At 39.8% G+C, this 15,971-nt stretch overlaps 1 protein-coding gene across 2 annotated transcripts in view; it reads left to right on the forward strand.

Moving 5' to 3' along the window:
• NAA20 (N-alpha-acetyltransferase 20, NatB catalytic subunit) overlaps positions 1–15,971 on the forward strand; it is a 44,109-nt gene that overhangs the window by 16,482 nt on the left and 11,656 nt on the right. Inside the window, exon 1 of one of the 2 annotated variants that reach the window (XM_054574127.1) lies at positions 12,469–12,560. The exons of the other annotated variant lie outside the window; for it this stretch is intronic. Coding sequence (XP_054430102.1) covers positions 12,508–12,560 — 53 coding nt within the window. The 5' untranslated portion in view covers positions 12,469–12,507. Of the gene's footprint in view, positions 1–12,468; positions 12,561–15,971 lie in introns of those variants that run through there. 2 annotated transcript variants of the gene reach the window in all.

A 15,971-nucleotide genomic window follows, 5' to 3' on the forward strand; every position in this document is an offset into this window, starting at 1 on the left:
GAGATGGCTGCTACTTGCGCTGGGCTTGGAGATTACTGGGTGAAGCCAAGCTGTGACTCTAATCTTTCTACCTCTAAGGCTCACTGAAGCTAGGTGCTGCTTATTTGAGAGGATGTAGGAGCCAATACTAGCCATTTTAATGGAAAAACAGCTTGGTTGGGCCCATAAGTTGGATGAGGCAGAGTCTCTTTGGATCTCCACGGTGGGTCACATAGTGTTAGCCAGGTTGATGGAGTCTCAGATATGGCACCAGCCTACAGGCCCTGTGGGGGAGGGCTCAGCAAAGGGACAATGGCCTCTGCTTGCCCTGATGCCAGATACTTCAGTTTCTCTTTATATACCACTGGGGCCCTTCAAGCTGCCACCCCAGTGCTAGAGCTCAGAGTGAGTGAGTCTGAGTCTGTGAGTCCATATGTGGATTCCCCAAGAGGAGCTGCTTAGGGATCTAGCAGCCTTCTCTAAGGAATCAATCCCCACTGGTTTTCGCAACCAGAAGTTGTACAGACTTATCATCCTGGCACTGGCATCCTGGGCTGAGATGCCTGGTGTGGGTCTGGTCTTGTTGCTTCCGAGATATCCTTCTCAAATTTTTATCCATATCAGTGTGGAGCCAGCCCATTCCATACATACCCCTCATACCAGTTGGGATGGATGTGGTTTCTTCAATTCTGTAGTTGTCAGATTTCCATTCAATTTGATTTCATAGTTGTCAGATTATCAGCCTAGTCAATTTCTGACATTTCTGAGTGATGGTTATTCTATATTTTAGTTGTAATTTTGATGTGGTTGTGTTAAGAGGTGAGCCATGTCTTCCTACCTGACTGGAAGCCAGGTCTAACTTTTAAGCCTTTAATCCATTTTGAATTTATTCTTGTTTGTGGTGCAAGAAGGTAGTCTAGTTTCATTTTTCTGTATGTAGCTGTCCACTTTTCCCAACACCATTTGTTGAATAAATTATCTTTAGCTCATTGTGTGTGCTTGCTTCTTCTGTCAAATATTATAAAGTTGTGGGTTTATTTCTGGGCTCTGTGTTCTTTCCCATTGATCTGTGCCAGTACCAAGTTTTTTTTATTACTATGACCTTATAGTATAGTTTAATACTAGGTAGTATGATTCCTCCAACTTCATTCTTCTTTCTCAGGATCACTGTTGCTATGCAGGGCCTTCTGTAGTTCCATATACATTTTTGAAATATTTGTTCTTGTTCTGTGAAATATGTCATTGGAATATTGATAGGAATTGTGTTGAATCTATAGATTTTTTTGGGTAGTATGGACATTTTAATGATGTTAATTCTTCCTTCTCATGAGCACTGCTTGTGCTTACATTTATGTGTATCTTCTTCAATTTCTTTCTTCAGTGTCTTAAAATTTTCCAAGCACAAGTCTTTTACATCCTTGCTTAGGTTTATTCCTAGGTATTTTATTCTTTTTGAAGTGATTGTGAATGGCATTGTTTTCTTAATTTCTCTTTCTGTTAGATTGTTATTGGCATGCAAAAATGCAGCTGATTTCTGGATATTAATTTTGTATCCTGCTACTTTGCTGAATTCATCTATCAATAGTTCTAGTAGTTTCTTGGTGGAATCTTTAGGGTTCACTATGTACAGTATCATGTCATCTGAAAATAAAGACAGTTTTACTGCCTCCTTTCCAATTTGGATACTTTTTAGTTCTTCTTTTCTGATTGCTGTGGCTAAGACTTCCAGTACTATGTTGAATAAGAGAGGTGGAAGTGGACATCCCTTTTTTGTTCCCGATCTTAAAGGAAATACTCATATTTTTTGCCCATTAAGTATGACGCTGGCAGTAGGTTTGTAATAATGGCCTTTATTATGTTTAGGTATGTCCCCTCTATTCCCACTTTGCTGAGAGTTTTTATCATAAATTGATGCTTGATTTCATCAAATGCTTTTTCCATAGGTACTGATATGATCATGTGGTTTTTATCCTTCATTTCCTTTATGTAATGAATGACATTCATTGATTTGTGAATGTTGTACCAACCTTGCATTTCTGGAATGAATCCCTCTTGATCATGGCATATGATCTTTGATGTATTGCTGTATTTGGTTTGCTAATATTTTGTTGAGGATTTTAGTATCTATATTTTCATTTTTTGTAATGTCTTTATCTGGTTTTGGAGTTAGGATAATGTTGACCTAATAAAATGAGTTTGGGAGCCTTCTCTCCTCTTGAATTTTATGAAATAGTTTGAGAAGGAGAGGTGTTTCTTCTTCTTAGAATGATTGGTAAAATTCACCTATGAAGCCATCTGGTCCATATCTTGTGTTTATTGGGAGATTTTTGATTACTGCTTCAATTGCATTAGGTACAATATTTCTATTCAGGTTCTCTGATTCTTCCTGATCTAGTTTCAGAAGATTGTATGTTTCTAGGAATTTATCCATTTTATCCACGTTGTCCAGTTTGTTATATAGTTATTGATAATATTCTCTTAAAATCCTTTGTATTTCTTTGATGTCAGTTGTTATTTCTGCCCTTTCATTTCTGATTTTATTTATTTGGGTCTCTCTCTTTTTCTTGATGAGTCTGGTTAAAAGCTTGTCAATCTTGTTTATCCTTTCAAAAAAACAGCACTTGGATTCATTGATCTTTTGTATCATTTTTTTTTTTATCTATTTCATTTCTTTCTGCTCAAATCTTTATTATTCCCTTGCTTCTACTCACTTTGGGCTTTGTTTGTTGTTCTTTTTAAGTGTGAAGTTATACTGTTTATTTGAGCTTTTTCTCATTTTTTTTTTGAGATAGGCCTGTAATACTATGAATTTCCCTCTTAGGAGATTTCCCTGTGTCCCACAGATATGAGATTGTTGTATTCTCATTTTCATTTGTTTCAAGGTATCTTTCCTCGATCTTGTTGTTGACCCATCCATTGTTTAATAACATGTTATTTAGCTTACATGTCTTTGTGTGCTTTCATTTTTCTCCTTGTGATTGATTTCTAGTACTTTTTTAAAAGTTAGGATTATTAAGGTATAACTTGCATACAATAAGGTTCACTATTTTTAGTGTGTGTTCTATGAATTTTGGCAGATACATTCAGTCATGGAGTCACCATCATGATCGGTGCCATCAAATCCTATCAACTTCTGATCTGTCTTCTGTTCCCATAATTATGCCTTTTCCAGAATGTCATATAAATGGAAACATATAGTACATAGAATTTTGACTCTGGCTTAAATGTTTGTGTACAGGTTTTGTGTGAACATATGTTTTCATTTTTCTGGGATAAATGCCCAGTAGTGCAAATGCTAGGTTAAATGGTAGTTGCATATTTAGTTTGTGAAGAAACCACAAAATTGTTTTCCAGAGAGGTTGTGCCATACTACATTGCCACTGGCAATGTGAGAGTGATCCAGCTTTGATTCTTTTTCATAAATTTCAGGATTAAACTGTTGAAATTGTCAGAGATCCGCTGCATTTAAAATGCATGTCGTGTTAAGAATGTTTAATTTCTTGAAGTATTATGATTTTCCAATGTAAACTAAGTCACCTGCAGCTCCGGCAGGTGTGGCTCAGTCAGTTGGTCATCTTCTTGTATGCTGAAAACCACTGGTTTGATTCCCAGCCAGAGTACATGCCTGCATTGCAGGTTGGGTTCCCTGGAGTGTGTACAGCAGGCAACCAATTGATGTTTCTCTTTCATATCAATGTTTCTCACTCTTTCTTTCTCCCTCCCTGCCTCCCTCTCTAAGAAAGTCAAAAATAAAATAAAATATTAAACAAGACACTCACAGTAGGGAAATCAAGAATCATGTAGGCCTTATTCTTTCTCCCCAGCAACTTTGCCAAAAAACAATGGAGTAATGATGTTTAAAAATATCTGGGGGTTGAGGGGGAGAACATGGGATTCATGCTTATCCAGCCAATATTCAAATCAAGTGTTCTAATAAACTAAGGCACTCTGAAGTAGAGAACCAGGTCCTGGAAAGCAAGGCAAAGCAAAGCAATAAATAAATAAATAAATAAATAAATAAATAAACGAAAATCCAGGCAACCCATAAATGAATCAAAATGAAGAGTTGAATGGGAAAACTGTAATGAAAAATGGTGGTTAGGGTTACACACACTGAATTATAGACTTAAAACCAAACAACTGAGGGATGCATAGTTGTAACACAGGTGTATATATACATTCTGAGAAGTAACAATAATACACGCAACATAATCAAGAGGATAGGCTAGAGGAGACAAATATCAGAATCAGTTCATTTTTCTTTAAAGAGAGGCAATAGGATTATTCTCAGATGACATGACTTTGTACATAGAAAACCCTATAGACTCCACCAAAAAATGACTACACCTAATAAACGAAGTCAGCAAAGTAGCAGGATACAAAAATCAATGACATTTTTATACACAAAAAATAAACTATCAGAAAGAGAAATTAAGAAAACAATCTCATTTACTATTGCAACAACAACAAAGAATAAGGTACCTAGGGATAAATTTACTAAGAAGGAAAACTATAGGACACTGAAGACAGTGAGGAAGATACAAACAGGTAAGTGTTCCTGGACTGGAAAATTAACATCATTAAAATGTCCATATTACCCAAAACAATCTATAGATTCCATTCTGTTCTTATTAAAATACCAATGGTTATTTCAAAATCTAGAACAAATATTCCAAAAATTTATATGAAACCAAAAAAGACCCTGAATAGCCTGAGCAATCTTGAGAAGGAAGAACAAAGTTGGCAGTGTCACAATACCTGATATCAAATATACTATAAGGCCACTGTAATCAAAACAGCTTGGTACTGGCATAAGAACAGACATATAGATTAGTGGAACAGAACAGAGAGCCTAGAAATAAACCCATGCCTTTTTGGTCAATTAATATTTGACAAAGGAGGCAAGAGCATACAATGAAGTAAAGACAACTTCTTCAATAAATGGTGTTGGGAAATTTTCAATAAATGGTGTTGGGGAAAATGAACTGATACATGCAAAAAAATAAAACTTAGACCGCCAACTTACACCATACACCAGAATAAAGTCAAAATGGATAAAGGATTTAAATATAAGTCATAATACCATAAATACCCTAGAGAAAAACATAGGCAGTAAAATTTCAGCTATCTCACATAGCAATATTTTTGCTGGTATATCTTCTATGCCAAGGGAAACAGAAAAAAATAAACAAATGGGAGGGACTACATCAAGTTAAAAAGCTTCTGCACAACTAAAGAAACCATCATCAAAGTGAAAAGGGAACCCACTGTACAGGAGAACATATTTGCCAATGATACATTGGATAAGGGTTTAATTTCCAAAATATATAAAGAATGTATACAGCTCAATACTAGGAAGACAAAACTACCCAATTAAAAAATGGGCAAAGGACATGAATAGATACTTCTCCAAGGAGGACATAAAAATGGCCCATAGACATATGAAAAAATGCTCAGCATCACTAACCATCAGGGAGAGGCAAATTAAAACCACAGTGAGATAACACCTCACAACTGCCAAAATGGCTATCATTAATAAATCAACAAACAAGAACTGACGATGATATGGAAAAAAGGGAACCCTCATGTACTGTTGATAAGGATGAAGACTGGTGTAACCCCTGTGGAAAACAGTACGGAATTTCCTCAATTAAAAATGGAACTGTCTTTTGATCCAGAAATTCCACTTCTGGGAATATATCCTAAGAATCCTGAAACACCAATTCAAAAGAATATATGCACCCCAATGTTCATAGCAGCATTATTTACAATAGCTAAGACCTGGAAACAGCCTAAGTGCCCATCAGTAGAGGAGTGGATAAAAAAACTGTAGTACTTTTATACAATGAAACTATGCAGCGAAAGAATAAGGGACTCCTACATTTTGCGACATCAAGGATGGACCTGAAGACTATTAGGCTAAGTGAGATAAGCCAGGCAGTGAAAGACAAATACCGTATGATATCACTTATATGAGGAATCTAATGAACAAAATAAATGAATGAGAAAAAGGAATAGAATCAGAGGCATAGAACGATGGAACAGACTGACAGCTGTAAGAGGGGAAGAGAAAGGCAGGGACTAATTGTAATAAGGTGAAGGGGTTAGCCAAAGAACATATATACATGACCCTGGAGTATGGACAATGATGTGGGGACTGACTATGGGAGTAGGGGGGACTGTGGTGGAGGGAAGCAAATATCAGGACACCTGTAATAGCATTGACAATAAAATATTTAAAAAATAAATAAGACTTACAATCAAGATGGCAGCATGGGCGGACATGGGTCACCTCTTCACACAACCACAACAAAATTACAACTAAATTGTAGAACAACCATTGCTCAGAACTGACAGAAATGAAGTTGAATAGAAGTCTGACAACTACAGAGTTGAAGAAACAACATCCATCCAGACTGGCAAAAGGGGCACAGATGTAGTATGGGCTGGTCCCACATCCACGTGTGGTGGATAAAAATTCAGGAGGGATATATCAGGATTGAGGGGTCCCAGTGCCACACCAGGCCCCCTACCCTAGGGTTCCAGTGCCAGGAAGATAAATGCCCATAACTTCTGGCTGGAAAACCAGCAGAGATTGAGTGGTGGAAGAAACTACAGGAGCCCCAAGCAGTTCCTCATAAAGAACACACACATGGACTATGCTTGTGGGCTCCAGCGCTGGGGAGGTGGCTTGAGGGGCACCAGCAGTGTGCAGGGGGGAGGCCGAGGTGTCTGGTATCAAGGCAAGCAGAGGCCATTGTTCTTTTTCTGGTCCCTCCCTCCAAAAGAACCGGCAGACTGGTACCATATCTAAGATTCCACCAATGTGGCTAATACTGTCTTAACAGCCTTGGAGATTCCCAGAGACTCTGCCTCACCCAATTTATGGGCCCAACCAAGCTGTTTTTCCATATGTATGGCTCATGATTCACAACTTTCTAAATCCTCTCAAACAAGCAGCAGCTGGCTACAGTGTGCCCCAGGTTCCAGTACAAGCAACCTAGATTTACCGCTTGACTTCACCCAGTAATCTCCAAGCCCAGCGCAAGTAGCAGCCATCTCAGATTGGTTTATAACTCAGGCAGGGTGCCCCAGGCATAACACAGGTGGGAGCTGACATCGCCTGCATCACCTGGGAAACCCCAGGGCCAGCGGACCCAGGGGACAGCTACAGACCACGTCAGAACACCACCACCCTGCCCCTGCACAGCTGACCTTCCACGGAGGATGGAGGTTGGTGGTCAGTGGTCACAGCCAGCCCTGCAGCTGATTGGCCTGGGCAAATCCCTCCCATTGACCTGCCGACAGCAACCAAGTCTCAACTACAAGAGAAGGTTATACTCAGCCCACACAAAGGGCACACCTCGAGTACCCAGCTTGGGTGATAGGGGAGGCTGTGCCACTGGATCCTACAGGACACTACTACATTAGGCCACACTACCAAGGCATGGAGTCAAAGCAGCTCTACCTAATACATAGAAACAAACACAGGGAGGCTGCCAAAAGGAGGAGACAAAGAGACATGGCCCAACTGAAAGAACAGAACAAAACTCCAGACAAAGAGCTAAACAAAATGGAGATAAGCTATCTATCAGATGCAGAGTTCAAAACACTGTTTATGATGGTGCTCAAGGAACTTAGTGAGGATCTTAACAGCAGGAAAAAGAGATCCAAAGGATTCAGAAACAAAGGGTACACTAATTGAAATAAAGAACAATTTATAGGGAAGCAACAGTAGCGTGAATGAAGCCGAGAATCAAATCGATGATTTGGAACATAAGGAAGCAAAAAACAACCAATCAGAACAAGAAGAAGAAAAGAGAATCCAAAAGAGTGAGGATACTGTAAGCAGTCTGTGGGACAACCTTAAACAATCCAACACTTGCTTCATAGGGGTGCCAGAAGGAGAAGAGAAAGAGCAAGAAATTGCAAATCTATCTGAAAAAAGAGTGAAAGAAAACCTCCCTAATTTGGTGAGGGAAGCAGACATGAAAAGTCCAGGAAGCACAGAGAGTGCCAAACAAGATGGATGCCAAGAGTCCCACCCCAAGTAATATCATAATTAAGTTATGAAAAGTTAATGATAAAGAGAAGGAGGGGTGTGGGAGAATGGGTGATGAGTGAGGAGATTAAGAAGTACAAATAGGTAGTTACAGAATAGCATGAGAATATCAAGTACAGTATAGGGAAGGGAGTAGCCAAAAAACTTACACACACATGACCCATGACATGAACAAGGGTGGGGTTATTACCTGAGGGAGTGGGGGTTGTTGGGTGGAGGGGAGCAAAAGGGGAAAAATTAGGACAACTTTAATAGTATAATCAATAAAATATAATAAAAAATAAATAAATTGACCCAATACCACATACACACAAAAATAGATGAATAGACCAGAACAGGGTCTGGAAGCCAGCCAAGGAAGCTACACAAAAACTTTTTTTTTAAAAAAATGAGAGATAAGAAAGAAATTAAGTGGCAGGGGAAATATTTTCCAGGACTGACGTTTTCTGTTGTACTAAAACATTTCATAGTACCAATAAAGATATAACATTTCCAAATTCATTCTGTGATTGCAGCATAATGCTGATTTCAAGGGAAGAAAATTATGCTGCAAATGTGTTAATTACTTTGTTAAATAGGAGGCATAATAAATATGAAGGAAACCAAAGTAAATACAGACACAAATAAATAATTCACAATTGTATAAATAAATAGATAAATAAATAAATGAAGACATTAGGGTCCTATATTGAAATTCATAATAAAAATATTATTTCAATCTCTTAATGATTTTCCTTAAGATGTTGAATAATATTTAACATATATAATAAAATATATACCTAAGCTTTAACGGAAACCTTTAGGTACCCACTTAATGCTCAGCAATCTCTTTAGTTTTAAGTCAGTTCTCTTTTATTCTGTTAAATTAAAAATTTAAAGCAATATTTTTTATTTAATATTAACATATATAACCTGAGCCTCTTTTAAGTAAAAGTATTTTTCTCGCTCCCCTAAAACTGCATAAACAGATGCTTGAAGTTCTTTAAGGGTTAGTTAACATGTTTTATTTCTGGGTGGTAGAATTTTGAGTAATTTGTTGCTTGGTTCTTTGTACATTTCTACAAGTCTTCAATTTTCTAAATAATGTGCATAAAGCACTTTCATTAAACAACCCAGACTTAAATAAAAAACGTAGAGCTCTGAGAAGTCTTTTGAAAAATAAATAAAACAAATCATGCTGATATATAAGCTTTTCTGGGTGAAGCATGACAATAAGAGAAAGGGAGGTGGCTTTAAAGGATCTGTCCATCTCAAACAACCTATTTACCAGGACATGAACAATGTGCCACGCCTGCATTAACTGTGGTAAGGGGTTCCACCGTCAAGTGTTTTGTCTCTCCCACACTCTACATTTCAAAGTTTAAATTCTTCAAAATGCAAAATAGTTAATTTCATTTCTTTTACAAACACTTAAATGGTGAGCTTTACAAATATTAGCTCATTTAATCCTCACAACAACCCAATGAGGTGAATACTATTACTAGGCACCTTTTTCAGAAATGGAGAAACAGTGAAATAAGTGAGCATTGGCTAAGGTAATGTGAATGTCTGTTTGTAAACTATGAAGGATGACATGACTTTCTGTATAATCTATATATCACCTTTCATTTATCCATTCAACTGATATTTACTGAGCACCTGCCAGGCACCTTTCTAGATGCTAATTTATCGGCACTGTTCAGGTGTTTAGCAATACAAACTGACAACAGTTTAAAGATAAGTAGAGAAGCAGGGAGAGAAATGAGATCCAGCTTGTGTTTTCAGGATATTCTTTCTAATTCCCTCCACATTTCTCATAACCTGGTACATTGCATTGCTGTGTAGCTACCTTAGAGTTTTGATCTGTGGCTGGAAATGATGATTCTGAATCATAATTTGTATCAGTGGTTGCAAACTGGTAGCCCACAGCATCCAACTCCTGCAGGGGTTGATAGTTGCCTTTGTGTTAAATACACAGTGTTGTTTTGTTTTTTTTTTTATCAAAATTGTTTCTATTATACTGTTAATTTAATAGGTACCAATATAAAATAGCAATACATTTCCTATGTGTGTAGTGCTAACCAGTCAAAATAAAAATTATAAAAACCATCAAACCTTTACAAACAACAAAGTTCAAATCAATATTAATTCATGTCAGAAAAAAATTGGGAGACATTTTGAAATTACCAGAAAAAGATGACTGGGTGTCCTGTCAGGTACACCTTTCCAGGTTAACTCTGCCTTTTATTGTTTTTGACCTATTTTACAAAACTAGAAGCTGTAGAAATAGAGAGAAATGAAAATGATTCTTTTCTATAGAAATATAAATGCTTCATGTGTGTCCAGAAGATGCAATAGATTACTGGTCTGTAGGTATTTACAAGCCTTACATGCTTGCTTTCTTTCTTCTTTTCTATGTCACGAGATTCTATATTTATGTGTATACATAAATATCATTTTGAACAATAAAAATAGCTTGTCATGAATAGTGCATTTTATGAGATGAAAAGATAGGAAAACAATAAATGACACAAATGTGCAATTCTTTTTTTGTTCTATTTGTTTTATTTTTAATCATTTTTCATTGTTATTCTACTACAGTTGTCCCAATTTTTCCCCCTTTGCCCTCCTCCGCAATCCAAACCTCCGCTCCCACAGTCAATTCCCATACTGTTGTCCATGTCTGTGGGCTATTCATACATGTTCTTTTACTAGTGCCTTCCCCTTCTTTCCACCGTTATCCTGCTCTCCTTCCCTCTCTGGTCTGTCAGTCTGTTCCATGTTTCCATGCCTGTGGTTCTATTTTTTTCATTAGTTTATTTTGCTCTTTCTAAGTACATTTCAGCAATTCTGATTGCCTTGTACATTTTAAATTCTCCTTTAAACAGGGTGTAACATCTTACTGGTCCTTTCATTGATTAAAGAGTTAAAATCTTTGACAAATGTTCATTTTGTATTTACATGATGTGTTGCAGCCTCTCTAGGCTTGGCAGGTCCACTTGGGGCTGGGGTAGACGGAAGAAGGTGCGCGGAACCCTGGGGTTGCTTGGCATGCCTCTCTTTGGGAGAGTCACACAGGCTACAAGCCCATGTCTGGGGAAATCACACAAGCCACAAGCCGATGTCCGCGCCGCACACGGGCCACAAGCCTGTGTTGAGGGAGTCACACAGGCCACGAGCCCGTGTCCAAGTCGGCGCCCCGAGTCCCCATCTTGTCCAGAGCTCCTACCCCTTAAATACTATCTCCAAACAAAGCCAGCTGCAGGCCAGAAAGTGAAGTAACTAGCATGAGTTGCACATGCGAGCCTACTCAAGGCTAAGGGGCATTTTATCACACCTGGGCTCAAGGCTGTGCAACCCAGGCTCAAGGATGTGGGAACACTGCTTTATCAGACTCCTTCAAGGTTGTGAGAAGCTACTCCCTCCCGTTACTCACGCATCTGGGTGAGGGATCCAAATCTCTTGTGGTCTTTCCATTGTTATCTATGATCTTTATCTGTTTTCTGTAAACATAGCCTTTTGACATTGATCTATGAACTTTGCTGTATATCCCTGCACATATGGTTCTCAATAAAAGCCACTTCAGAGAAGGGCTCAGAGCTTTCTCCACTAGAGGGAAGAGCCCTGACAGACAGAGAAATGTCTGGGACGACTCATTTTATTTTCCCCTATCCGTGACAACCCTGGGATGGGCTCTGTGGGATCAGAGCCTGGCTCCACCTCAAATTTAAACTTGAAAACCAATGTTCCGCTCAGTTATTTGAAAACAGCACGATTGAAACTGTTGGGGTGTGCGAACCTATTTTTGAACCATTTTATGTTTAAATTTTATGAAATCTAAATACAGAATAAGTGTTTCTGATGACAGTTTAGCTCCCGGATTGAAATACATGGCAAACGTAAAATACACACATGATTTAAAAGACTTATACAAAATAAAGTAAAATATTCCATTAATAGTTTTTTTATTGATTACATGTGAAATGATAATATTTTGGATATACTGGGTAAAATAAATTATTAAAATTAATTTCACCTTTTTAACATGTTATTAGATACTTTGAGATCACATATTGGTTTGCATCTTTGGGACAGGACTCTATGGACCATGAATCATCCCATTCCTCTCCACTTCCTTCCTCATTTGCCAAGCGGCACCTAAGTAATCCTGAATTCCGCCTATCTGCTTTGGTTTCCTAATCCCGGCAGCTTTTTGTCTCTGTAGGTGGTGATCGCATTGCCTATCTTCTCCAGTCCTGCCGTGGAGGGGTTTTCAGGTTCTGAAAAATCAAGAGCCCCCTTGACTTTACAAAGGTGGTCTGGCAATTCCTGACTTGCCGCCAGGGGGAGCTGCGTCGCTGCGTGGCTGCCCAGCAACTGGTGGCCCGGAAGAAGTTCCCCGTCCCGCTCCCTGGCGGTCGCCCTCCGGATTACTTCCGGCGGGGTGGGAGAGGTGGTGGCCGGCCGGCTGTGGCTGTGGCGACGTAATGACCACGCTTCGGGCCTTCACGTGCGACGACTTGTTCCGCTTCAACAACATGTGAGTGAGATGCGTACTGGGCAACTCCTGGTGGCGGCTCCCCCTAACCCGGGACGGGGTTCGAGGAATCTACCCCGCTCGCCGCCAGTGGTATCTCCCTGGGGGCTGCAGGTTCAGAGGTCGGGGACTGGACGGAGACACAGACTGATCTTGGCGGAGGCACTCAAACTTCATCCCGCAGCCGTGAGCGCTCGTCCACCCGGAGGCAGGGCGCGGGTCTTCTCTTCTGTTGGTTGTCAGGCTGCGCTGGGGTGGTCGGTGGTGGGGGACGGGCCCTGAGCTCACGTCCTGGCGCCGGGCCCTGCTTCGTACGGGCTAGTGACTCGGCTTCCTTTTCTTGTTGCGGACACCCCAAAATTACTGGCCACGGAGGTCGTTGCGAGGTCAGTAGGTAATAGCTAAGTGTTTGTTGCAGCTCACCTGGTGGTAACGGTTAACTTGAGTGAAATGACACTGATCATGGCACCCTCCGCAGCGGTTCTTCTCGCAGTCGGGGTTTGGTTTGTACCTCTTGTTCCTGGAGCGGCGATCCCAGCCTGTACAGATTTTTTTTTTTTTTTCCCCTGCCGTGCACAGCCAGGGTCGGGGCACATGTCGGTGGAGGCCCATTTGTTGCAGTTTCTTTCAGTCCGCGTTGTCAGAATATGTGACTTGTAGGTACCTTTTTTTTTTTTTAAGAAAACCTTTTATTATGAAAATTTATGAACATTGAACATTGACAATTTTCAGTTAACGTTTTTGCTACATTGGCTTCATCACATATCCATCCATCCACATCAGCTTTTGAAGGATGGACAAAATGTTGATAAACACGAGAAAGGAATTTCTGGAGAAGGAAGGAGGTGTTACAGTGAGAAAACTTGAGGCGTGCCAGATAGCTGGGAGATGAGTGTGTCTGCAGTGGTGGGTTTATGTAACTGAGTAGCCAGAAAGAAAATGGTGAAGTGACTTTTGCTCTGTTATTGAGGGGTTTATACTGGATCCTGTTGGAAGAATTTTTTTGGTCACTTCCCAGTTGAAGCAACATAATTAAGACAATTTGTGTTGAGCTCTAGCTGATCCCAGCGTTGCCACTGTAATAGCCCATTTAATCCTCACAGTTCTCTGAGTAGGCAGTCTCATTTTCCCCATTTTGGGTATGAGCAAATTAAGGTACTGAGCGCTGAAGCGAACTGCCCCCCGTGTGTGTTAGAGCCTTGTAGTGGGAGTGAGGCAAATAAGGAATTCGCACTAGGAGATTGGCACTAGAGCAGTGGTTCTTGAAAGAGTGGGGAACATTTTAGAAATGCATATTGTCAGCTGTTTGAGAACCTACTTTTCAACATAGAACTGTGTGGAATAGGAGGAGATTAGAGAAGGTATACCAGGCAGGTAGGCCACTGAGAAAGTGTTGGCAATGGCCCAGAGATTACGACTTAACTAAGGCTTGGGTTTGGGAGGTGCCGGCCTGGGAGGTGACAGTGTGTTTTGAAACTTCAAGAATAGAAAAGGCAAAGTCTCTTGGAGAATCAGTTTTAACTGAAGATCTGGGAAGGGACAACACTATTTTATGTGAAAATGAATAGAAAGAAGGAAAATAAGCATGAATATGTGCAATAAAACATTAGATTTCAAAGAATCATTTTGCTTAACAAGGCCTCTTAAGAGTATGCCAGTAGAGGAACTCCTCTTCCTCCCCATTTCATCCTAATTCTCACTTGGATTCGGGCATTTCTATAGAGAACTCTGAGAATCATTGGAGTAGGGTGTTGCAGCTAGAGTGGAAAGAAGCAGTGGATGTAGAAACATTAGAATTAATTTAACAGGTGTTTTATTTATCCTTGGAAAATTATTTGTGTAACTATTTATGCAGCCGTACCAGTGAACAGGAAAAAAAATATCTTTATGGAATTTACATTTTAGAGAGGAAAATAAAATACGTAAATACATTCAGAACTTAGTGTTCATTACAAAGGAGATATGAAAGCAGGAAAGGGAAATAGGAAGTGAGTGAGGATTCAACTTTAGGTAGAGTGTTAGGGAAGGTGTCACTGAAGAAATACCTAGCAGAGTTGATGGCGTGAATCATATTGATATTGGGATCAGGGAAATTCCAGGCAGAGAGAGTAGTAAGTGAACAGATACCTTTTAGACAGAAAGAGTAGTCCAGTGTGGCTGGAGCAGAAAGAGAGTGGGTGTGAGGTGATGATATCACAGTCAAAGGGCTAGATCTTGGAGAGGCCATCATAGGACGTGGGATTCTCTGCCAAGAGCGCTGAGATACCCAGGTGTAGAAGCCAGGTAGGCATCTGGGCATGGAAGTCTCATGTTTAGTTTTGGGCTAAAGATAGAAATTTGGGGTCAGCACTGTGGTATTGAAATCTGGAGACTAGTGACAGGAGTGATGGTGTGAGTGTAGGTAGAAAAAAAGACTCAGATGGTGCCCTAGGGCATCAATCAAGTGTTAGAGTGAAGACCTAGTGGCCCAGTGAGGTGGGAGGAAACCTGATGGTAGGGTCTTGGAAGCTTAACTGTTGCAAGTTTTTCAGGTGGAGGGAGGGGGAACTATGCCAGGAACTGTTGATGGCTAATTGTAAAGTATATTTGTACATTTCTTCCAGAAGGGAGTGGAGAATTGCAGGAGCAGGGTCCTGGAAAGTGGAGGTGGTGAGATGGGTTTACTAGAACTCCAGGCATGTTACAGGAGAACAAGTAGTGGAGTAAGGGTGCAGAAGCTTATAGGTGGGTGGGTTTGGTGGTGGGAGCTTGGTGAAGCTTTCTTCTTACTGTTGTATTTTCTCTGTGAAATAGAAAGCAGCTGAAATCAAGAAGGGGGGTGGCCTGTTGGAGAGTTGAGGCAACAGGTGAGAATATGTTAGAGCAAGTGATTCTCCAGGTGTGCCTTGGGCTCTGCGAGGTCAGAGCTATTTTGATGATAAGGTGATTTTTTTTGCCTTTTCCACTCTTACACTCTCACAAGTGCATAGTGGTGTTTTCCAGATGTATGACCTTACAACAACAAGTATAACAGACAGATATGAGAATCCAGTTGTCTTCTATTAGGCCAGACATTAAAAAGATCTGTAAAATTGTTAAAACAATGCCATTTGTATCATGACATTTTTTTTATAAAGTGTTTTGTTTTGTTTTTTAATACATCATGTAGCTTTATGGTGGATCTGGGGAAACATGGTGTTTATAATACATGATGAAATAATTAGTCTTTGGCAATGCAATTATATATGAAGAATGTTAAGTATGGATGCCCCCAAAGCAACACCATCCTAGTCCCTCAAGTTCGGTGATTATACTTGCCTTCACATTGCTCATTTAGGTAACACACCACAACTGAACATCACTTTTTACTTTACAGTTCTCTCTCTCTTTGTCAATAATATTGGCAATTTCATACAGAAAAATTTTTTTAAATGG

Source organism: Pteronotus mesoamericanus, unplaced genomic scaffold, assembly GCF_021234165.1.
Source record: "Pteronotus mesoamericanus isolate MK-2021 breed Mesoamerican mustached bat unplaced genomic scaffold, CSHL_Meso_final contig_25, whole genome shotgun sequence".
Taxonomy (NCBI): Eukaryota; Metazoa; Chordata; class Mammalia; order Chiroptera; family Mormoopidae; genus Pteronotus; species Pteronotus mesoamericanus.